Source organism: Stenella coeruleoalba, assembly GCF_951394435.1.
Source record: "Stenella coeruleoalba genome assembly, chromosome: 6".
Classification (NCBI taxonomy): Eukaryota; Metazoa; Chordata; class Mammalia; order Artiodactyla; family Delphinidae; genus Stenella; species Stenella coeruleoalba.
In genome coordinates, this window is record NC_137151.1 from 121,447,664 (window position 1) to 121,471,606 (window position 23,943).

Genomic DNA, 23,943 nt, shown 5'->3' on the forward strand with positions numbered 1-23,943 from the left:
CCGATGGCACCTGAGGTTTAGTTGCAACACCAGAAACCTTCTGGAACCAGCTGGGGTGGTGTTACTGCAGGCATTCACCCGATGGGGCCTGAGGCCAGAAACCGAGGGCCAGGGGTCCCGGGAGTGAAGGGAAAAGCACGCTGGCTCCTGGGCTCCTGGCTTCTCCAGCCAACTCCGCTGGTGCCTTCCAGCTCAGTGCTGCCACCCTCTGGGACTCCGGCTCGTCCCCCCCGATGCAAGGCACCAGGAGGAGGTGAAGTGTGAAGGGCAAAGGGAACCTTGGAGGGGGAGGCACCATATTTCTACTGGCATAAAAATAGGAAAATCATTTATTTGAAAGGAAAAGAAGTGAGCTGGTTCTTTGAAAGGAAAGTCTTTGAGCTGGTTCTTTGAAAGGAAAGTAAAAAAAAAACCGTCTCCTCTGGCAGATGTAATGGGGGGGGGAAATGAACAAAATGATAAGGGGGCTATAACAACAGATACAAGCATTAATCAAGTTACAGCATATACAAAGAAATGACAATGAATCTTACAATCTTGATGAAACTTGATTTTTTCAGAAAATATTTAAATTACACAAATTGAAACCTCAAGATATTTTAAAAGGAATAGTCACAGAACAACTTGAAAAAATAAATTTTACTTCCAAAGAGAAAATGTCAAGGAATACATAATTTCCATATATAAGAAAGTGTCAAAGCTGGAAAAAGATGGACATTGTCCCAGTTCATTTTTTTAAATTGTGGTAGAAAAACACAATTTACCATCTTTGTCATTTTTAAGTGTATAGTTCAAGTAGTGTTGAGTATATTCACATTGTTAGGAAACAGATCTCCAGAACTTTAAACATTTGCTGTATGCGGGCCTCTCACTGTTGTGGTCTTTCCCGTTGCGGAGCACAGGCTCCGGATGCGCAGGCTCAGCGGCCATGGCTCACGGGCCCAGCCGCTCCACGGCATGTGGGATCTTCCCGGACCGGGGCACGAACCCGTGTCCCCTGCATCGGTAAGCAGACTCTCAACCACTGCGCCACCAGGGAAGCCCTAAACATTTCATTTTTAAAAAACCAGCACGTTGGATTCCAGACTTCAGTATTATCAGTAGATCCCCTGAAGTGATTTCTTTAAATCAAATAGTTGATGAAAGAAGTTCTTTATAACAGAATTCTAGCTGGAGTGTAGGATTAAAGCACCATTTTGCACCCCTGGGGACACAAGATTGATGGAATCAGCAGCTCTGGACCACACGGGGAGTGGGGAGGCAGGGAGACGCCCGTCGGAGCCAGAGCGCGAGTTGTCCCGCAGGGCAGACTCCTGGTCTCTCTACAGGTGGCCCCGAGGAGGAGAGACTGAGCCACAAGAGCTGGGTGTCCCCTGTGAACCCCGTCAGTGTCCTGATTCAAAGGTTTGCTCCAAAGGTTTATCCACACATATCCAGCTGTGAGGATAAACCTTTGGAGCAGTCGGGGAGGTCTGATACAAATGGATTCGTGAGAGCCAAATGAATTCTTGTTAGTGGTATCAGGTGTGACAGTGGCGCCATGAGTATGTTTCAGAAGAGTATTCTTAGAGTCGCATATACTGAAGTACTTAGGGGCGGGGTAATTTGATGTCTGAAATCTGCCACATTCTACTAGTCTCCTCGTCCTACCAGTGGAAGGAAATATGCATAATGAAAAAGTTAGAAGTAAATTTAAAGCTCATGTTTGCATTGAAGAAAGAAATTGTAGAGTCAGGAATCGGATTTCGTGTGGGTTCTGGAGAGTACCTGCTCACACGTGGCCGCCCCTCCTGCAGGCGGCGCTGAGGAGTGAGGGGCGGCTCGTCTTGGGGCCGGAGAGCCCGTGACTGTGCTGACCGCCTGGGAGCTGGAGTTCTTGCATGGAGCAGCTGTGCAAGAATGGGCGCTTGATGGTTTTGCCAAGAATAAGACATCTGTGAAAACAAGTTTCTTCAGTACTCACAGTCATTGACTAGAAAATGTCATTGTAAGACGTCTTTTTCCACGAAGATGACCGTGCAGGGGCATGAGGAAGATGGAGGGTCACGACAGTCTGGGTGTGGACATGCTTAGTATTTCCAGGCTCTAGGTTGGGTACGATCCCAGTGAAAATGCCGGTGGAGTTTTTTCAGTGCGACCCGATGTCCCCGTCAGATCTGAAAGTGTGTCATAAAGCTGCGCAGTCCTAACTGTGCCGGTCACAGTGGGGATGTAGGTAGACAGGGCCCAGGGGCAGAATCCAGGCCGGCGGGGCCAGGAAGAAAGTGGCACACCTGAAAAACAAGGAAATTATGCTTTATTTGGGAATAGGTTTATACACATTATCAGAACAGGTACGTGTTTGTGTGTGCACAAAATGCTTTACTGGCGGAGACCCCTGCCCTAGCTTCTGTGAGAATCAGCAGAGAAGGTCCACAGACCCGTGGGGAAGGGGCAGCGATGGCTCTGCCGTGCCCTGGACTGCTCTGTGGGGAGGTGGCCACCGAGCAGGGACCCCGTCCCCGTGGTGTCCCTCTGACTCCCTTCGCTCCTTGATTCTGCCTCAAGGAACAGATCGCAAGGAAACAGTGCAAAGTGCAGGAAAAGCTTTATTTAGAAAGATACTCGTGATACTGGTAGTCAAAGCGCGCCAGTGCAACGCTGGAAGAGTGGCTGATAACTTACCAATCTTGATATGGTCCTGATATTTAAATAATGTATAGAGAGCTTTCTAGTCACATGAGAAATAAACACTGTAAAATGAAAAAAAAAGAATATGAAAATAGATACTTATCACTGTGAAACCGCTTTTTAAAGGCATTAAAAATCAGCAATAAACACAAGACTAAAAGTCAAGGAAAAGCCCTGGAATAAGAGTATCAGGAACGACGTGTCTTCCCAGCTCCGTGCCTGTCTGCTCGAGGGGTGGCTGAGGTCTCGGTGAGCCGGGGTCTGACGCTCACAGTTTCTCGTTTGCCACACAGAACGTGATGCTGGATCTTTCCAAGCGCAGCCGCAGCGGTAAATTCCGCCTGGTGACCAAGTTTAAGAAGGAGAAGAATAACAAGAACAGAGAAGCTCGCAGCAGCCTGGGAGCCCCGGGTACCTGCCCTCTGCTGTTCTCCTGGCCACCCGGGCTGTGTGGGGCCCAGGCTCTGCTTTCTCCCTGGCCTCGTGCCTGTCCCCGTCGTCCCGGGGCCACGGCCTCCGGTCATGCCCTGCGCCGACTCGTCTGGCTACAGAACTGCACCCCGGCTTTCCTGCTCCATGTGGGAGGCTCATTGGTGTCACGCCCTGCCCTGAACTTGCTCCTGGTGCAGATTCAGGGTGACAGACAGGCCACCGAGCCGCCTGCCTGCGCTAGATTGGGGCGCGAGGTGGGGAGGAGACAGCAGAGGTGACGAGACAGAGACACAGCTCACACTCCGGCCACACAGTGGCCCCCCTGTGCCTGCTTCCTCTGCGGGGCTGCTCATCCCCCATTAATCAGTTCATTGATCAAGGCCCCTGCGCCGGGAACCTGGGCTGCCAGTGGCCCTGGGCCGTGAAATCAATAGAAAATGGCACTAAAGGATGTTTCTCCTCTGGGTCAGTAAACTGGGGCTTTAGAATCTCCATTCAAAGTGTCGGCCCTGAGCACAGCTGCCCCCAGGCTCTCAGGTGCTGGGCGGCCCCAAGCCTGGATTGGGGGTGGCATTTGCTGCCAGTAAGGGTAGCTCCCTTTGATTTTTCTTCTTCGCATGTTTGTCCAGAAATTGGGTTTCTTTGAATGATGGTGGCTCTGACTCCATGGAATCTCTGCGTATGTTTCCCTTCCCGCTGTGGGCTGGAAGTGAAATGGACCCCTCTAGAAGGGAGAGGGAAGCTGACCTCAGCCGCAGTCAGACCCATGTGTCCCTCCTGGCACAGAAGGCTGCTGTTGACCTGGCAGGAACAGACACCAGCTTCTGCGGCAGCTCACGCCCCCGAGGGCGGGCAGCTCCCCTCCTCTTTCTGCACAGCCTGGGGTGGTACCTGGGGCTGGGTGGCGGGTGCCTGCCGCTGGGGTGTCTTGGGTGCCTGCTTGCTGGGGTGTCTCGGGCGCCTGCTTGCTGGGGTGTCTCGGGCGCCTGCTTGCTGGGGTATCTCGGGCGCTGCCTGCTGGGGCGTCTCGGGCGCGGGCCGCCGCCTGCTTCGCGCTGGGCTCTGGGCACTCATTGCACTCGTGCTTTTCCGTCTCTGACAGTTCACCTCTGGGGCACAGAGGAGGTTGCTGCCTGGCTGGAGCACCTCAGTCTCTGTGAGTATAAGGACATCTTCACGCGGCACGACATCCGGGGCTCAGAGCTCCTGCACCTGGAGCGGAGGGACCTCAAGGTACTTCCACAGCGTCTCCTGGGAAGGCGCACCTGCGCTCCCCGCGGCTCCCCTGTCCCCTCCCTCTGACCTGGCCTTGTCCCAGTGTCAGCAGTCTCCTCACCGTTCTTCTCAGGCCTTTGTGCGTGACCCGGGGTGACGACCTGGGGGTGATGCGACCTGGGGGTGATGCGTGGCGGCTCCCAGATGTGATGTCTCTCCTGCTGGGGAGCCTCGCTCTCTTAGTCTAACTGGACAGTGGGCCATGTTAGCGTTAAAAACCCTTTGGGGAATGCAGCCCTCCGCTAGTCAAGCTGAAGTGTTCTCTGTGATGACAGCCATCCGGGTGAAGGGGACCCAGTGGACGGGGTTCCTTCCCCAGTTGGCCGCTTTCTGGCTCTCCCAGTGGCCCCGCTCGCCCATCTCCCTCCCCTCGAGAGGACGCGGGGCAGCCTGACCCGGGGCTCCCGGAGCTTGGCTCTCTGTGCCGCTCAGGCCGCGTCCCGTCCGGAGAGGCTGAGAGGCCGCCAAGGGCGTCGGGACGGTGGCGCCCTCGGGTCGCCTCGCTCGTCTGTGTTTTGCTCCGTGTGCCTTTGACGACTCCCGTCAGGGACCGGGACGTGGCGGGCCGCCGCGGGCTGCTGGTTTCGGACGCCGTCTCCGGCCGCGTCCCCTGTTGTCGCTTTCACCCTCACTCGTGTTCGGACGCGGGTGGCAGCGCGCCGGGGCCTGAGCGCTGTCCTCTCCTTGCAGGACCTCGGCGTGACCAAGGTGGGCCACATGAAGAGGATCCTGTGTGGCATCAAGGAGCTGAGCCGCAGCACCCCTGCCGCCGAGGCCTAGCCTCCGCTCTCTGGGCCTGCGTCCCCCGCGCCTCCCGCGACTGAGCCGGCTCGGCGCCGCTCATGGTGCTACTCCCGCCGACCCGGCCCGGCGGCCTGGGCCCCGGGTCCCGACCCGCAACACAGCTACCTTCCAGCCGACGCCGCCTCCCGCCCTGTCCCGGGCCTGGGCCCCTCCGTGTGCTCTCAGCGGCGCAGCGCGGGTAACCGTCTCCCGCCCCTGCCGGCCCGCGCTGTGTCCCCGCGCGTCTGAGTGCCCTGGTGTGAGCGCGGCCTGGCTGCCTTCCGTCCCGCCGGTTCATTTTGACACGAAGGCGACGCTGGGTGCCCCTGAAGCCGAGCAGACGGTAGTTAGGGTCTGGGGCTGACGAGCTCGCGCCCCGACCGTCTTGGCCCCTCGTCCCTGGGCCACGGGCGCGGGGTCCCCTCTGTGCCCAGGACGCCTGGCCTGTCGTCTCCCCGCCGACAGAGGCTGGTCCGTGTTTTCTGTGTGGAGGAGGCTTCCCGGGCTGCCGAGGGCGTCAGGGGCCGCCCAGAGTTTCTCACCCCGGGGCGGAGCCGCCAGGTCAGCGTCCCTCCGCGGGGACGAAGCTGAGCCGGAAACGGACCCGGCGGTACCCCGGTCCTCACTGCCTGGCACTTGGCCCTTTTCTCCTCTTCCGCCTCCCGGGGGCTGTGCGCCGCCGTCCCGAGGGGCCCGGGAGCGGGGGCGCTGTCGTCCCGAGGGGTCCATGGGGCGCGCGGGGGAGCATTGACCTGCCGCTCGCTTCGCACACGCTCTGCCGGCTCCCCGCCGGCCGCGCAGTCGGCCGCTGCCTCCGGCCGGCGGGGGCTCCCACTGGCGGGCCTCCCGGCGCTGAGCTCGGCCGAGGCCCTGCCCCAGGCCAGCTTGTCCCCGCGGGCGGGGTGGCCGCCACCCACCCAGCGGTAGTGTCACTCTCCGCGCCCCCGAGGTTCCCGCCCATCAGAGCCTCCGCTGCGGGTGGAGGGAGGTGGAGGAAACCCAGTCACAAGTCCCTGGGTTTCAAAGTAGAACAGGCTAGCCCGGCCCGCGGTGCCAGACGCCGTCTGCTCTGTTGCTTCGGGCCGGGGGCACCCTGGGCTCTGAGGCCTTCAGGCCGACGCACAGGCGGGGACTCGGCGGAGGAGGGCGCACGTGGGGTTTGGTGGCCGGTGCTACGGGGCCACCGTGGCCCTCAGCGCCCTCCCTTGGGAAAGCCTTAGGTTTAGGTCAAGCGTGGTGTTTAAAGGTAACGTGGTCAGTGATTAGAGCAACACTGTTTACGTGAAACCACTTTCTGAGGGTAGTGAGAGCGAGTGGAATAAGCACGAGCGTTGCGCGAGGCCGCGTTTGCAGGGCGGCGTCCCACGCGCATTGTGGTGCGTGTTGCTGCGCGTGGGGCTGCCCTCTGGGCCCCCGCCCCCGCCGTGAGGCTGGACGGCTGTCCCTCGGGGGTCCCCGGGGTCTCACGGTCCTGTCAGTGTAGAGGGAGGGAGGAGGGATCCCTGGAGTCTTGGAGAAAAGGTTTTGTGCCCTCTGGTGGGGCTTCCCCCATATTTATGATCTTAATTTATACAGCTCCCACCGTGGAAGCAAACGCCTCCTGTATCGCTATGTACATATCCACATCTGGAGTTGTAAATACGTTGTTCTGTGTATAAATAAAACAAGCCTGTTTTTGATCTTTCACTGTCGGGTTTCTTGTTATCGTTCCTTGCGCTTGGACGAAAGATGTCGTTGCCAAAAATCTTCCCGAACTGGGTTCAAGAATTACGTTTTTCAGCTGCTCTAAAAACAGGTTGAATTGGCGGTGGCTGAAAAGCAAAGTGGGATGAATGCCATTGTATTATTTAGGGTGTAGGTTCTAGGATCTATTGATTTAAAAATTCAGCGACCTTGGGGCCAGGTAGCACCAAGGTTCTCAGGCTTAATCACGTGCAGCTTCAGCCCAGCCTACTGAGGGCCGGGTCATTTTAGCTAATATCCTAACTTCCTAAGTCTTTTACATGTAACTGCAAACCGGAGCTCTACTTACCGCTCTGTTTAATCATAGTACCTTTATTACAAGGGAGCTGCCTCTCCAAGCTCAAGGTCACTTTAATCATCCCCCAGTTTCCTGGGGTGAGGGATGGGGGCTGGGATCACGGAGTCGAAAACCAGGCAGGGTACCATAGGGCTGTGTGGGCTTTGGATGTGTAGGTTGCCTCCCCAGCAGCTTTCTTCTCTCTCCTTTGCTTAGCAGAGCCCCATTTTTGTCCTGGTGTGCATGCTCCTCCCACCTGGCCATCCAGGATCAGGCCTCATGCTTACAGAATAACTGCCACTCTTCCAGGGATCACATCCAAACATGACCACGTCCAGGCTAAGGTGTGGGTGTATAGGGGCGTTGTCTCTTCTGCGTCTCTTTTTAAGGAAACCTTTCAGAAAGTCTGGCTTCCACTGACCTCCCCTAATGTCTCATTGTCTAGAATTGTATCACACACTCATGACTAAACAAACGGGTGGGTGCAGAGGGAATGGGGCTATGCCAGTGATGGCTGATCACGGTGTTGCTGGTCTAACACATTTCTGTTATTTTATGCCAGGTGCCGGCTTAAGGATTTTACACATCCTAACTCACCTGTGTTCCTTAGCAAATCTTACGAGGTGGGTATCTGCACTTTACAGATGAGGACACAGGCTCAGAGAAGTTCATGACTTGTCCCAGCAGCACGTGGCAGGGACGGGAGTCACGGGGCAGTTGGGTACCGGAGATCACACCTCGAGGGCCATGCTGGTCCTGTGTCCCAGGCCTGACACCAACCCCAGCCCACGCTGGGGGAACGGCCTAAGTCACACACAGGCATCCTGGCCTGGGAGCCTGTGGTCCCTCTCACGCTGGGATGGCAACTGTGACCGTGCTGGCCGCCCAGCCCAGGTGCCGGCCTCGGAGCAGCGTCTGTTGCCACTTTTGATCACAAAAGCCTAATAAGCAGGTTGTAAAACTCGCAGAGGAAAACCCGCCAGCTGGGGACCTGAAGGCTTTCTTGCTCGCGCCGTGGACGGAAGCAGATCAACCAAAAAGCCTGCTGCGCTTTCCGGTAAGTCATGTTGCCAGCCGGGCCCCACGCTGAGAACAAAATTGCCTGTGGTCCCAGGTCTCCAGGACGTGTGCCGTAGGAGGAAAGTGCCCCAGTGTGGCCGCCGCCAGGTGCACCCTCGGGGCCGGGCGGGCCTCCGCGGTGCCAGGCAGGGCCGTGTGCAGCGCCCATCACCGTGGAGGCCATGACCGCTCGGGGTGGCCTCGACTTCCAGAAGAGCCGTTGTATCGTGGTCCCCACTCCCTCAGTACGCTGGTTCCAAGTCAAATCATTCATGTCATTGAGCTGCTGCTGGCCGAACCGCGAGGCGCTCCATCCGTCGGGCCCAACCCAGACCCCAGGCTGCAGGTAGGAGCTGGTGGGCCCGAGGGCCCAGCCCCTGGGCTGTGGGGGTTGGGGCTGCTGATAGGAAGGTGGGGGCCCCGCAGAGTGCCCCCCCCCCGGGACTAGAGCCACCTTCTCCCCGGGGGAGAAGCTGCGGGCGCGTCAGGTCTGCTCAAGGCAGCCTGAGCCAGGATGCAGGCAATGAGCTCCTGGTGGGCGCTGGAGACGTCTCTTCCTTTAACTAGCTCGTGTGTCGCTGTCATAGCTTCACCTTCCTCTCTGCAGTGCGGCGCCTTCCCAGAACGTACACACACCCACGGTGACCGGTCACGTCTTTTACTGACAGGGCAGGACTGAGCACGGAAGGTGTGGCTGCTGCGTCTCCCGTCCAGCCGGGCTGAGGGGCCCAGGACTTGGCCCTTCACAACCAAGTCTGTCCCAGAGGGAAGCCAACCTCTCTGAGCCAGGATTCTGGATTATCAGGGACTTCTTGGGCCCCGCCTCCCCTTTTTGCCAGGAAAGTGTCACATTTGAGTAAATATGTTTTCTGAAACACAAGCACCCCTGCCAGTTCTATTTTCCTAGAAGGAAAAGAGAAACAGACCACTTCCAGTTTCTTCAAATACAATTATTACCACGAGTCTGAGTTTATTTAAAACCAAAACACAGTTCTGTTATTTTTACAGCAGTACTGAAGTGGTATTTCTACACATAAACCCCAGCGACTTAGCATCTGTAGTTCTCTTGGGAAAAAGGCCAGGACAACATGAAGCAGTCAGCGCACAGAGACGGGAGGTTACAAATTGAACAGTTTATTTTTTCTTTAACAAACTCTTACAGCTCTCTCCCTGGAGCCCCACTCCATCCCCAAACTGGAAGGAAGGAAGGAAGGAAGGAAGGAAGGAAGGAAGGAAGGAAGGAGGGAGGGGAGCAAGCCGACAAGCAGAGACCACCCGAGGCCCCGGCCGCTCACCGTGGACACCATGCAGCACCTCGACCCCTGCCTGTCGTGGTAGGTGATGCCCAGCAAGGCCGCCGGCTTCTCAGAAGCAAGGCTTTTCAGTTAGAACATTAATGTTTTATTACAGTGGAATGAAGGGGCACACCAAGGAGCCCTGTCAGTTACGGGAAAAGGGACAGAAGAGCCTCTACACAGAGGGGCAGTCAGGGAGCTTACACTTTGGCCTCGTCACTGCCCGCCAGGTGCGTCTGGAGAGTCTGGACCCCACGTGCGCGTCTCCTGAGACAGAGTTAGTGTTTGAGGCCGGAAGCACTCGCCAAAGCCCAACTTCTTAAAACACGACTGCTTCAATACAAATTAGTACGTAATTCGCGAGCCAACAATTTCAGACGCACACACAGAGACCAGAGTTTCTAGTGGTGGTGTTGACACTGTTTGGAAGGAGGGAGGACAGAGGAAGGAAGGGCAGGGCATTCGTTCCACTCAGTGGCAAGCTCTGCGGAAGAGCAGCACGGGCGCAGCAACATTCACGCAATTTCCTTAAGCCGGTGGTGCAGGCGGAGGCCTAGCCCACGTGTCATTTCCTTTCCATCCCTTACATTTAAGAGCTATTTTAATATCATCAGTGGTAAAAAGGCTGATGAAAAACTGTGAAATCAAGAAGATAACCATACCTAGCAAGAGAGTCGCTATAAAGCATCACTGAGGTATAAGAAAGTAAAGAATTTGTTTTTCCTGCTTCTGACTGAGTTAGCTTGAGAAAGTGAGTCACCCCAGTGTCCAAAATCACTCAGCTCAGTAACACAGACGCGACGTAGCTGTCATAAATACCACTTACATCTTTTAAATGGGAGAGCCAGCTATGCCGCATTAAGAAGACTCTTGGTTCACATTTTCTTTTTCCCATTTTAATCGAGGCTCCTCAGGACTGCCCCCTCAGCCCTTCCCAGGCTTGTCAGCCACGACCCTGCCTCCCCGTCAGGCTCCCAGAAGGAAGAGGCCCCGGCGAGAATGTTCTGACCACAGACAGCACGGGTCGGACGCCAGCTCATGCTGCCCCCTCCCCAGCGGCACCCGACCTCAGAGGATGCCCCGTCGGTCTCATCCCGGAAAGACAGGTAACTAACGCTTCAGAACCACTTCTAACTCAGACCAAAGGGGAAACGTGCCGTTTGGGGACCAGAAAACAGACTCCTGTTTATGTCATAGCGTGAGCCTGGCCAGCCCATCGCTGTGAGCCGAGCTGTCAGAGCCTGGGCGGCCACAGATACCTGAACAGCGTGAGAGAGAGAGAGTGGGGCAGGTGTACTTTAGAGACAGGTGTGTAGGGATGAGCCACGTGGCACGTCACCCATGCCTTCAGTTAATGCAAAACTAGTCAATTTTTGTATAAAGATGGTGGCGGGGCTCGAGTGTTGGCGCGAGGGTGTCGGCTGGTTGGCACCTGTGGTGCGGCCAGGTCCGTGCCAGCCTGGGGGGACGCGCCACGGCGCGGGTGACAAGCGCACTCGCCTGGCCTGCGATGGAGCGCCCTCTTTGCTCATGACAAAGCAGGGCTCTGAGTCCGTGTCCACACCGGGCAGAAACCAGGAAACGGGCCAGGACCTGCAGCAGGAGTGTAGGCCCTGTGCTATCTGAAGCTCCCGACGTGGATGGAGAGAGAAGCTTCTGGTCCACGGGGGCGGGGAGGCATCTCTGCAGCAGAGGGGACGTCGCCGCTCCGCACACGAAGGGCTTCCTGGCTGCGGGGACACAGAGGCCGTCACGGGGTCACATCCCAGACGCCAAGGGCCCCACCAGGTCGAGGAGTGACTCCACATCTCATTCCAACTTTCAGGGTCAAGTCAGGGCGGCCACAGAGACGCACGGTGGCAGTTTGGGCAGCATTTCCGCACTGCTCCCTCGGGGACCTCGGGGTACCCCTCCCCGGGGCGCATTCCCACGCCCTCCCCACAGAGGGGTCCAGCCTCAGGGCTTTTCTCAGCGGCTGAGGGAAGGTGTCTCAGAGCAGTGCAGTCTTTCCTGCTTCACCTTCCCAATCCAAGCGTGACCTTCACAGATGCTCACGTCTGAAACGCCCAGCTCCGCACATGGTTACAGGGTCACACACCTGGGGGACACCGCCTCCACCCCAGCCCTCGCTTCCCTGTCCTGCATGCCAGGCGGAGGGCATGTCTTCTTGCTGCCGTCACAACGCCTGACACTTGGTACCCAAGCTGTGGAAGGTGGGAGGAGAGGAAGGCTGAGGTGAGCAGGGGCTGGGCCAGGCAGGCAGCCTGGTTCAAAGGCTACTGCCGAGAGGAGAGGCCACCAAGCCAGAAGCAATGAGGATGGGGACAGGACACAAGACCTCAGGAGACTGGAAGTGGGGACAGATCAGGACGACCACCCACACCCCTGGTGTGGCCTGCGAGGGGTGACTATGCAGACCACGGTGGTGGGAGCCAGGCCCAGGCACGTGGAGGTTGAAGTATCAGCACTGGTGGAAGGTTCCAGTAGATTCTGATAGGTGTCTGTGGTCTGGAGGCCAGGAGAGAGCTGGGCTGTGTACAGAAGAGGAAGGAGCGAGCCCACCCAAGGTGACGACTCGGGCAGAGCAGAGCGAGGAAGATGGATGGGGAGGGAGCTCCCTCCAAGGGGAGGGTTGGCTGGGTGAGCAACCTGGCTGGCTGCCTGGAGGGGACAGACGGGGTGGAGAGTGACGGAGGTGACAGCAGGAGGACACAGCTGCAGCAGGGTCAGGAAGCGCGAACCCTAGACAAGCCAGGGCAGGTGTCTGAAGGAAGAGACCCAGGGATGGGGGAGGCCGACTGCAGGAACAGGGCCCCAGCAGAGGGAGAACGAGACCCGGAGCTCGGGGAGGGGCCTCCTCCTCGCAGTGAGCTGCACCCAGGTTCCTCCTGCACGGTCCCCAGGAAGCCACTCTAGGGGTGATGGAGAGAAGGTGGGCAAGCGCAGGCAGGGAGGAGGGCTCTGCTGTTTCTTTCCACGCCTCAGTCAGGAGCTTTCCAGCGACAGCAGGTGTGCCAGCGCCTGGAGGTCGCGGTGGAATCTGTCACGTAGGTGAGGACCCTAACTTACCGCTTCTTTCTCCCCAGAGCAAACGCTTTCTGTTTTTCTCTTCCAATGTCATCTCTGACTGTACTGAAATCATCATCATCTTCAACCAGGAGATTCTGCATTTCAAAATAATTAATGAGCAATGTTTTCAGACATCTTTTTAGTCTACGTTTTTTTTGCGTTATGCGGGCCTCTCACTGTTGTGGCCTCTCCCGTTGCGGAGCACAGGCTCCGGACACGCAGGCTCAGCGGCCATGACTCACGGGCCCAGCTGCTCCACAGCATGTGGGATATTCCCGGACCGGGGCGCGAACCCGTGTCCCCTGCATCGGCAGGTGGACTCTCAACCACTGCGCCACCAGGGAAGCCCAATCTTTCTTACAACGTTTTGAACTCTCTTAAACAGAGCTGATGGTTTGACTGTAGAAAAACTAAGAACAGTTTTGTATTTTCCTTTTAGAATTTCTTTTACCTTTCAATTTTTGTTTATTTATTTGCTTTCCTTCGTTGGGTGGAAGGTCATATTACATTGGTCCCATTCTTTAGTACAATGTTGAACAGAAGTGGTGATTAAGGGAATACTTATTCCTTAATATAAATAATTTAATATTAGTAAATTATTAATTCTTAAATTAAGGATTTAAATCATTCACCCTTAATACAAAAAATGTTATTATATGACAACAAAGTAGGTTTGTCCAAGGAATGCAAGGATGGCTCGGTGTTGCGAACATGTTTATGTAATAACACTACATTACCAAATTGAAGAAGAAAAACGATATAGCTAATTAAACAGATGCAGAAAAAGCACAGAATAAAATTTAACATTTAAAAAAATTTAATATTTAAAAATCCAGGGCTTCCCTGGTGGCGCAGTGGCTGAGAGTCCACCTGCCGATGCAGGGCACGTGGGTTTGTGCCCCGGTCCAGGAAGATCCCACATGCCGCGGAGCAGCTAGGCCCGTGAGCCATGGCCGCTGGGCCTGCGCGTCCGGAGCCTGTGCTCCGCGATGGGAGAGGCCACAACAGTGAGAGGCCCGCGTACCGCAAAAAAAAAAAAATAATCCAGTGCTCATTCATGATTTAAAAAAAAAGAACTTAAAGTAAACTAGGAATGGAAGGAAATGTCTTAACCTAATACAGGTACCTACATAAAACCTACAGCAACACACTTAGTGATAAAACTTCACAGCATTTTCATTCAAGTCAGACCCAAAATTAAGCTTTTGGTATTGAGGTTCTACTGGCCTCATAAAATGAGTTCTCTGGGGGCTTCCCTAGTGGTGCAGTGGTTAAGAACCCGCCTGACAATGCAGGGGACATGGGTTCGATCCCTGGTCCAGGAAGATCCCATATGCCACGAAGCTTAAGCCCGTGTGCCACAACTACTGAGACTGCGCTCTAGAGCCCGCGAATAAAATTTATTTATTTATTTATTTAAAAATGAGTTGTCTGCTTTCCCTCTTTTTTCCCCCCGCTACTTGAAACAATTTATATTAAATGGGATTATCTATGCCTTGAAGATTTGATAAAACTTGTCTATAAAATCATTTGATTCTGGTGTTTTGTCAAAGTGCTAAGTTTACTGTTAAAAACGTACCTTAATGCCAATAGTATCTCCATCTTTCAAGTGATAAGGCGCCCCCTGCAAATTATCTTGCTTTTTCTTCTTTTTCCTCTTGGTAATTTGCTGGTTCTACAGAAAAATTAAGTATCTTGAATAAAGAAAACTCAATCTCAAATTGTTACTAAATTCCCTGTCTGTGGAAAACTGCAGTTAATTATTCACTATGCCAGTGAGGCCCGATTTCCCTGAGGGAGCCCCACAGCTTTACCCAGCTAGGTACTGGAAGCCACTCAAACTTTTCAGGAAGGTATTTGGCAATTTCAATTTTCTCCACAGGAAGAGAATAGAAATCGGCCACTCGGTGCCTCAGGGAGCCGGCCGTCCAGCCTCGGGCAGTGTCCCACACCAAGTCCACGGGCAAGGCATACGCCCTCTTGCCAGGGAGGCGCATCTGTGTCCTCAGCAGCACATGCTGGGGGCTGCATCAGAAAACAGTCACGTCAGATTTACAACAAAATGGGAAACACGCAATAACCACATAGCTTCTCCTCTGACTGTTCTGAGTTTTTTTATAAGGAGAGATTTTCCTTAAACCCTGAATGCTAGTGGGAAACCTTTACTTTGATTTCCTTCAGTCCTGACCCAGAATGGAGGTGAGCTCCCATTCTGAGTCCACAGCAGGGTCCCTGGGGAGGCAGCAGGCAAGACTGAAGGCAGAGGAAGAAGTTCCTCAGTGGGGCACGCAGGGAAGAGGACTGGAGACAGCTGAAAGGGCCGGCAGGGCTATCCCGGTGATGAAGGGGAAGAGGGGTTTCCCACTATGGCGACTTCCTAGGAAACGCTGATTTCAGAACCAGAATCTGTGAAGCTGGCAGAAAACTTAGCCAGGGAGAAGAAACGGAGGGCTCAGAGTTAGGAAGAGAAGATGATGGGTGTAGTTTTAAGAGCAAAGGAAACCTTTGCAGGAGATGAGCACAGATACGAGGTCCTTGAAGGAAGAGAAAGAGGAGAAACATTCAGAAAGGTTGGAAAGAAATTTAGACGTATGGAGACTGTTTTAGATAGGATGTGAAATAAAAGCTACAGATAAGAACTGGAAGGTGGAGAGGAGAAATGAAAACTTTAAGGATGGTGAGACAACGAACGATTTTAATGCTGTATTTCTATTATACTAGTGTTTTTATCAAAAGAAAGGGTAACACAATTGGAGGAAACAGGCAACGCAGGGAGAGCGAGGGCCCAGTGAATTAGGAGATTGGACTGAAAGCGGGGGACTGTGGTCAAGAAGGAATTTTTGAGAGGGTGTAGGTGTTGCTGAGGTCAGTGAGCAGAGCTGAGGTCCCAGAGCATACAAACTGTGGTCAGTGTAGATGCAGGAGCTGCCAAGGAGGTGACAGAGTCTGGGTGAAGACCACGAGGAGCCAGGGTCCTCGCTGAGCGGGGGCAAGAGTGCTCCGGAGGTCAGTCAGTCAAGGACAGAAGCGGGGAAGGGGGCTGAGGAAGTGCACAGCATGGTCTTCAAAAGGACACTGCTCACGACAAACAAGACAGAGGGTCCGTTTATATTATGTAATATAATCTATATTATAGAAAGAGCTCACACAAATTAGACTTTTTTCTAAGACCCCAAATAAAACAGGGAAAATATATGAAACAATTCACTCACTCACAAAATACAAATGGTTTACAAGCCTTTCAACAAACACCCTAATCTTACTAGATGAGACAAGATAACCATTTTTCATTTATCAATTTAGCAAACATTTAAACAATGACAACATTCAATGATGGTTTGATGGTGAGGTGAAATAAATACTTAGAAACACAGCTTTTGGAAACATAATGGTATAACTTACCTGGAAAGGAATTTAACAAATAAGAGGTTTAAAATGTCCATACCATTTGATCCAGAAATTCCCCTCCAGGAAACTACTCCTAGTAATACAATTTGCATTAAGAATGCATTTTTATAAAACAGTGGGATAAAATGAAGGTCACACGGTTGAAAGAGTAGAGTTGTTACACAACAGGAGGACAACAAGAATCATCGTGTCACATCAGGTAAAAGAATCTTAATATTTGGTGTTACTGACAAAAATGTCTTATAAAAGAATGTCCTATAATGAAAAAAAGAATAGGTAGGTTTGAACGTGGACAACTTTGGGGTGCTTCTTTATTCCATAAATAATTACTGACTATGACAAAGGCACTGTCCTAGGTATTGGGGAGGCAGCAGTGACCAAAAAATGAAGTGCTTGCCCTCACAAAACTTACAATCTAGTAGTGGGAGACGGATAATAATTGATAATTCAATAAGTGTATGTCAGGTGATATTAGGATGAAAAAAGTAGGACAAGGGGCAGCATGTCAGGTGTTACTATCAATTGGTTTGACAACAGACTGTCTGCAGGCACTGGTAAGAGCTTGGGATGAGCATCTTGCTTATACTTCAAGATCATTATGGGTTCAGCATGCATTGGGACTTACTGAAAAATTCTGTTTTTATGGAAAAATGAGTTCTAAGATCTAGACACCAGACATACAAACACATTTCTAGAACACAATCTGTTTTAAGTTGCCAGACTCCTTAGAAGCAGTGAAAAAAACACTTAAAAAATGTAACACCTTAATCAATAGTAAAACTATCCATTGGGATCAGACAAGTGTATAATTTTGTATGTGTAGTAGGACATCTTACCTCAGGTTTTCTTCTTTCTGAAGGGGCTCTAAGCAGATCTCAGTTCTCTGTCCCAATTTATATTCCCTGATAACAAATGAAAAAATAATATTGAATGACATATCACTTAATTTTTTCAAAGTTTTTTTTTAACCAATTTCAAGTATTCTTAAGTGAAATATTATACCATATAAGAACACTCAAAATTTAAGAGACTGCCATGAACAATTATACACCAAAAAACTGGACAATGCAGAAGAAATGGATAAATTCCTAGAAACATACAACCTACCAAGACTGAATCATAAAGAAACAGAAATTCTGAACAGACTAATTATGAGTAAGAAGATTGAATCAGGGGCTTCCCTGGTGGCACAGTGGTTAAGAATCCACCTGCCAATGCGGGGGACACGGGTTCAAGCCCTGGTCCGGGAAGATCCCACATGCTGCGGAGCAACTAAGCCCGTGAGCCACAACTACTGAGCCTGCGCTCTAGAGACTGCAAGCCACAATTACTGAGCCCACGTGCTGCAACTACTGAAGCCTGCGCACCTAGAGCCTGTGCTCTGCAACGAGAAGCCACCGCAATGAGAAGCCCGCACGCTGCAACGAAGAGTAGCCCCCACTCGCCGCAACTAGAGAAAGCCTGCGCGCAGCAACAAAGACCCAACGCAACCAAAAATAAATAAATAAAATAAATTTATTAAGGAAAAAGATTGAATCAGTAATCAAAAACCTCCTAACAAAAAAAAGTTGAGGACCAGATGGCTTTACTGATGTATTCTACCAAAAGCAGAATTAATACCAATCTTTCCCAAACTCTTCCAAAAAAAAAAAAAAAAAAAAAAAACAGAACAGGAGGGAACACTTCCAAACTCATTTTATGAGGCCAGCATTACCTTGATATCAAAACCAGACAAGGACACTATAAGAAAAGAAAATTAAAGGCCAATATCCTTGATGAACATAAATGCAAAAATCCTCAAAGAAATATTAGCAAACCAAATTCAACAGTACATTAAAAGGATCATACACCATGATCAAGTGGGATTTCTGCAAGGGATGCAAAGATGGTTGAACATTCGCAAATTAATTGGTGTGATACAACCACGTTAACAGAATGAAGGAAGAAAATCATATGATCGTCTCAACAGATGCAGAAAAAGCATTTGACATTCTTTCATGTTAAAAATTCTCAACAAACTGGATATAGAGGGAATGTACCTCAACGCAATAAAGTCCATATATGAAAAGCCCATGGCTAGTATCATACTCAATGGTGAAAAGCTGAAATCTTTTCCTCTGAGATCAGGAATAAGACAAGGATGCCCACTCTTGCCACTCATATGCAACACATTGGTGGAAGTACTAGCCAGAGCAATTAGACAAGAAAAAAATAAAAGGCATCCAGACTGGAAAGGATGAAGTAAAGTTGTCTCCATCTGCAGATTACATGATGATATTTATAAAAAACTCTAAAGACTCCACCAAAAATCTGTTAAAACTAATAAATGAATTCAGTAAAGTTGTGGGATACAAAATCAATATATAAATATCAGCTGCATTTTATATACCGACAGTAAATTATCAGAAAGAGAAATTAAGAAAACAATCCCATTTCCAACAGCATCAAAAAGAATAAACTACTTCGGAATAAATTTAACCAAGGAGGTAAAAGATCTGTATACTGAAAACTATAAGACACTGATGAAAGAAACTGAAAATTCAAATAAATGGAAAGCTATTCCATCGTCATGGATTGGGAGAACATTGTTAAAATGTCCATACTACCCAAAACAATCTACAAATTCAGTGCAATCCTTATCAAAATATCAAAAGCATTTTTCAATTAGAAACAGAAAAAACAGTTCTAAAATTGGTATAGACCCACAAAAGACCCTGAATAGCCAAAGCAATCTTTTCTTAAGAAAGAAGAACAGGGCTTCCCTCGTGGCGCAGTGGTTAAGAATCCGCCTGCCCATGGACATATATACACTACCAAACGTTAAGGTAGATAGCTAGTGGGAAGCAGCCACATAGCACAGGGAGATCAGCTTGGTGCTTTGTGACTGCCTGGAGGGGTGGGATAGGGAGGGTGGGAGGGAGACGCAAGAGGGAAGAGATATGGGAAAATATGTATATGTATAAACTGATTTACTTTGTTATAAAGCAGAAACTAACACACCATCGTGAAGCAATTATACTCCAATAAAGATGTAAAAAAACCCAAAAAGAATCCGCCTGCCAATGCAAGGGACACGGGTTTGAGCCCTGGTCTGGGAAGATCCCACGTGCCGCAGAGCAACTAAGCCCGTGCACCACAACTACTGAGCCTGCACTCTACAGCCCATGAGTCACAACTACTGAAGCCTGCGCACCTAGAGCCTGTGCTCTGCAACAAGAGAAGCCACCTCAATGAAAAGCCCTCGCACCGCAACGAAGAGTAGCCCCCGCTCGCCGCAACTAGAGAAAGCCCGCGTGAAGCAACAGACCCAACGCAGCCAAAAAATAAATAAAAATAAATTAAAACAAAAAAAAAGAAGAAGAAAGCTGATGGCATCATGCTCCCTCATTTCAAACTATACTATAAAGCTATAGTAAAACGGTATAGTACCGGCATAAACACAGACACATACATCAGTGGAACCCAAAAGAGGGACTTCCCTGGTGGTCCAGTGGTTAAGACTCCTCACTCACTTCCACTGCAGGGGGCACGGGTTCGATCCCTGGTCAGGGAACTAACATCCCACATGCCATACAGCATGGCCAAAGGAAAAAAAAAAGAACACAATAGAGAGCCCAGAAATAAACGCATACATATATCGTCAATTAATTTATGACACAGGAGCCAAGAACATACAATGGGGAATAGAGTCTCTTCAATAAGTGGTGCTGGGGGGAACTGGACAGTCTCATGCAAAGGAATGAAACTAGACCCCTATCTTACACCTTATGCAAAAATCAACTTAAAATAGATTAAAAGATTTGAACGTTAAGACCTGAAATTGTAAAACTCCTAGAAGAAGACAGAGGAGTAAGCTCCTTGACATCAGCCTTGGCAATGATTTTCTGGATTTGACACCAAAAGCAAAAGCAATAAAAGCAAAAATAAACAAGTGGGACTACATCAAAATAAAAAGCTGCACAGCAAAAGAAACCATCAACAAAATGAAAAGGCAACCTATGAAGCAGCAGAAAGTATTTGCAAATCTAAGGGGTTAATATTCAAAGTATATAGAGGGCTTCCCTGGTGGCGCAGTGGTTGAGAGTCCGCCTGCCAATGCAGGGGACACGGGTTCGTGCCCCAGACCGGGAAGATCCCACATGCCACGGAGCGGCTGGGCCCGTGAGCCATGGCCGCTGAGCCTGCGCGTCCGGAGCCTGTGCTCCGCAACGGGAGAGGCCACGACAGTGAGAGGCCCGCGTACCGCAAAAAAAAACAACAAAAAACAAAGTATATAGAGAACTCATACAACTCAATAGCAAAAAGCAAACCATCTGATTTAAAAATGGCAGAGGGCGTGAACAGACTTTTTTTTTTAAAGAAGACATACTAATGGCCAACAGGTACATGAAAAGGTACTCAACATCATTAATCATCAGGGAAATGCAAATCGAAACCACAATGAGGTATCATCTCACACCTGTTAGAATGCTTATCATCAAAAAGACAAGAGATAGCAAGTGTTTTTGAGGATGTGGAGGAAAGGGAGCCCTTGTTCAATGCTGGTGGGAATGTAAATTGGTTCAGCCACTATGGAAAAACAGTATGGAGGTTACTCAAAAAATTAAAAATAGAACTACCATATGATCCAGCAATCCCACTTCTGGGTACCTCACCAAAGGAAATGAAAACAGGATCTCAAAGAGATGATCTGCACTCCCATGTTCGTTGCAGCACTATGCACAGTAGGCAAGATATGGAAAAACCTGGTGTCTGTTAACCAATGAATGGATAAAGATGTGGTATATGTATGTATGTGTACACACACTCATACACACACAAAGGAATATCATTCAGTCGTAAGAAAGAAGGACATCCTGTTGTTTGAGACAACATGGATGGACACTGAGGGCATTATGCTAAGTGAGATAAGACAACTGCTGTACGATATCACTTACATGTGGAATCCAAAAAAGCTGAACTCATAGAAACAGGGGCTAGAATGGTGGTTACCAGGGACTGGGACTGGCTGAAAAGAGGAGATGTTGGTCCAAGGGTACATACTTCCAGTTACAAGCTATAATCAACATGCTGTACATGACATCCCCAGAACATATTCATCTTATAACACTGAATTATATACTTGAAAGTTGCTGATAAGAAAGTAGATCTTAAATGTTCTCACGAAAAGGAAATGGCGATTGTATGATGTGATGGAGGTTGTCCGCTAATGCTGCAGTGGTAACCATTCCGCATTACACGCCTGCCAGATCAACAGGCTGCACACCTTAAATTTACACAGTGTTACATGGCAATCATATCTGAATAAAGCTGGGGGAAAAACAATCAGAATTTTGTTCACAGTCTCTGGACCATAGTAAAAACAGATGAAACTACATTTATACTTAATATGAGACACTGAAGTTGTCTCAGAGTTTAATTTATGATAAAAAGTATCATCGACATGACAAATGTGGAATGACCTAGAACGGGCTGTTGTGGAGTGTTCACTGAGAACCCTACCTGAGCCGCTGATAGTGGACTCGTAAGAGCCTGCCGGGGCGCCTACTTTCCACCGTCCAGGCTCTAAGGAAGGCGGGCGATGGGATGGAAAACTCCGAGAAGGAGGGCAAGGTCATGGCCTAGAAAAGAAACAGACATTGGAAAAAGCACTCTTAAAAACAGACTGCTTTAGGAAAAAGAGATGAAGCGCCACACAATGACATTTAAGGGAAAGAGTATCTTAGGTAATGATAATATCTACCCAAAAAATCCACAGGAATATCGTTTAAATGAAATTAACCCTGAGTAATTTTTGTATTCCTCTCTACTGAAATCAGCCTGAGAGATTTTTCTGTTTCTAAATCTGAGCCAAAAGCTCCTTTTCAATGATTATGTTTTAGAAAATGAAACTGTAAAATTAATTTCTATATGACTATATAACTCAAGAGCAGAGGCCTCTCTAATAAAAGCAAGGACTCATCTTCAACTTCCATCTGTGCTCATATAATTCAACAAAGTTTCCTCTGCCATGGAAATAACTTCTGATTTTGAAATATTTCAGAATCTCTGGATCCAAACGCTAGGCCCAAACCGCTGGACTAATTCTGTAGGGGTGGATAACTATTTATATACTTAGGCTGTAGTATATACAATGGCCAATATTCATCCGTTTTAAATCTAGAAACAGCAATTTTGTATCTTTTAATCTAATATAAGAAAAAAAGTCTCTTTCTACTTGTTCTTATTAGAATAAGACCATTTGTTTTTTTGTGGAAGGTATTTCAGATATTGAGGACACACAGAAGTCAATCAATGACTGATATTCACCTTACATGCACCTACACTGTTTCCTTTAAGAGCAAGAAGGGATGTTCATTTTAATCCAATGAGAATAAGATGCTTCTTAAGCATTGTGTGTTGTATTCAACCCGGCCTTTCCATTTGGACAGAACACTGTGTCTGTGAGTATTAATGTCCAGGAAAACAATACAGTATCTAGTTTAACATAAAGCTGATATTCTGACCTCCTGGGCAACTGACCACACAGCTTTTACTAACAACATTTAACACATGAATCACAATGACACAAAAACAATGTAAATAAAGGAGTAAAGTGAATGCTTTACAAATGTTCCAACAAATGTTTCCCTAAAAAATCAAAATGAACATAAGCTGCAAGTCACTGAGGAGATTTCAAATGAAAGCACAGCATGCCTGTCAGAGGGGATAAATGAAAGCCACAGGCAACTGGTAGAAGCAAACCCAGGGAGCTGTCTGAGCAATATGTGTGTGGCCTGTTGGGTACTCACCACTGAACATGGCATATAACACATGCCCTATCAGAACAGACTGTAATTGAGGGAAGAGGAAATAGAAGAATATATTAATATCTCACTGGAAGCAGCCAGATCACCAGTAAGGTACGCGCTGCAGGAGGAAGGCTGACCTGAGACTTCAGCTCCCCCAACGTAGCATCTTCTGAGATTTCAACGTCTCCCAAGTAGCGGAGGGAAACTTCTGCATGCGCGTCACTGGGAGCATCTACAAAGGACAGAGCAAGATGTTTGACAGGAGCTTTAGACGTACTTAGCTCTTATTTCTGAAATACAGGCCACGTTTTGATACTGCAAACGGGTTTAGTACGATTCCATCCAAGCAACTCAGAATCTGAATTCCTCGGGTCAGCCCCTCAGGACTTCACGGGGAGGAAGCAGGGCCCAGTAGATGGGCAGCCAGGGAGCATGCTGTGGCCACAGCACCAGGTCTTCTCACTAGAATGGCTTTGAGGAATTTTACACTTGGGCTGTCTACCTGGAACGCTCTTTCCCACACCCTCTCCTTCCTCAAAGAGGACTCTGCTGGTTGGATACCCTGCCCTGCTCTCATCTTTTATTTAACCTGTTTCTCTCTCATAACACTTGTCCCAACTTGTTACTCTTTTGTCTGTCTGTTTTCTTATGTGTGTGTATACATGTGTTTTTTTACATATATATATTTTAACCTAATCTGTCTCCCCTACAGAATACGATTTTCAAGAGAGAACAGGTCATCTATCTTAAGTTTGTCTCTCCAGTGCCAGGAATGGTGGGTGCCACACAATAAATGTCCAATAAATGTTTACTGACTGAAAGAATTCTTGACAATAAGAAGGCCTTTCTACATTAGTTTTAAAAAGGGGAAAACAAAATGCTCTCATATAAAACTCTGGACATAAAAGTTGATAACTAAATTTGAAATCAGTAATTTGACTCATTTTTGCTTTAGTTAAATGTCTTTGCTTACTGCTGGGCACACTGCTAATACATAATAGGAAATTAATTATAAGTAAATTAAGTAAAAAAGCTCTCTTCATGAGTGGTTCTTCTTGTGTCTAAGGCTGCTGTAAGCTGGTACTACCTGAAAGACACTTTTAGGAAATTCTCAGAAATAAAAATATTTGCCATATGTTGT

At 49.6% G+C, this 23,943-nt stretch overlaps 2 protein-coding genes across 22 annotated transcripts in view; one reads left to right on the forward strand and one right to left on the reverse strand.

Moving 5' to 3' along the window:
• The window catches only part of DGKD (diacylglycerol kinase delta), a 109,896-nt gene extending 103,071 nt beyond the window's left edge, over positions 1-6,825 (forward strand). For 4 of the 8 annotated variants that reach the window (XM_079924181.1, XM_079924184.1, XM_079924182.1 and 1 more), the window contains one exon: positions 2,964-3,831. In XM_079924181.1, the coding sequence (XP_079780307.1) occupies positions 2,964-3,380 (417 nt within the window). In that variant the 3' untranslated portion in view covers positions 3,381-3,831. Of the gene's footprint in view, positions 1-2,963; positions 3,832-4,204 lie in introns of those variants that run through there. The other 4 variants (XM_079924180.1, XM_079924183.1, XM_079924186.1 and 1 more) reach the window with 3 other exon arrangements.
• A 2,440-nt stretch (positions 6,826-9,265) lies between these two features.
• USP40 (ubiquitin specific peptidase 40) overlaps positions 9,266-23,943 on the reverse strand; it is a 91,858-nt gene continuing 77,180 nt past the window's right edge. For 10 of the 14 annotated variants that reach the window (XM_079924656.1, XM_079924663.1, XM_079924666.1 and 7 more), the window contains 7 exons: positions 22,889-23,034; positions 21,514-21,632; positions 16,848-16,913; positions 14,418-14,628; positions 14,183-14,278; positions 12,604-12,698; positions 11,030-11,264 (listed from right to left, as the gene is read on the reverse strand). In XM_079924656.1, coding sequence (XP_079780782.1) covers positions 11,153-11,264; positions 12,604-12,698; positions 14,183-14,278; positions 14,418-14,628; positions 16,848-16,913; positions 21,514-21,632; positions 22,889-23,034 — 845 coding nt within the window. In that variant the 3' untranslated portion in view covers positions 11,030-11,152. Of the gene's footprint in view, positions 11,265-12,593; positions 12,699-14,182; positions 14,279-14,417; positions 14,629-16,847; positions 16,914-21,513; positions 21,633-22,888; positions 23,035-23,943 lie in introns of those variants that run through there. The other 4 variants (XM_079924657.1, XM_079924668.1, XM_079924662.1 and 1 more) reach the window with 3 other exon arrangements.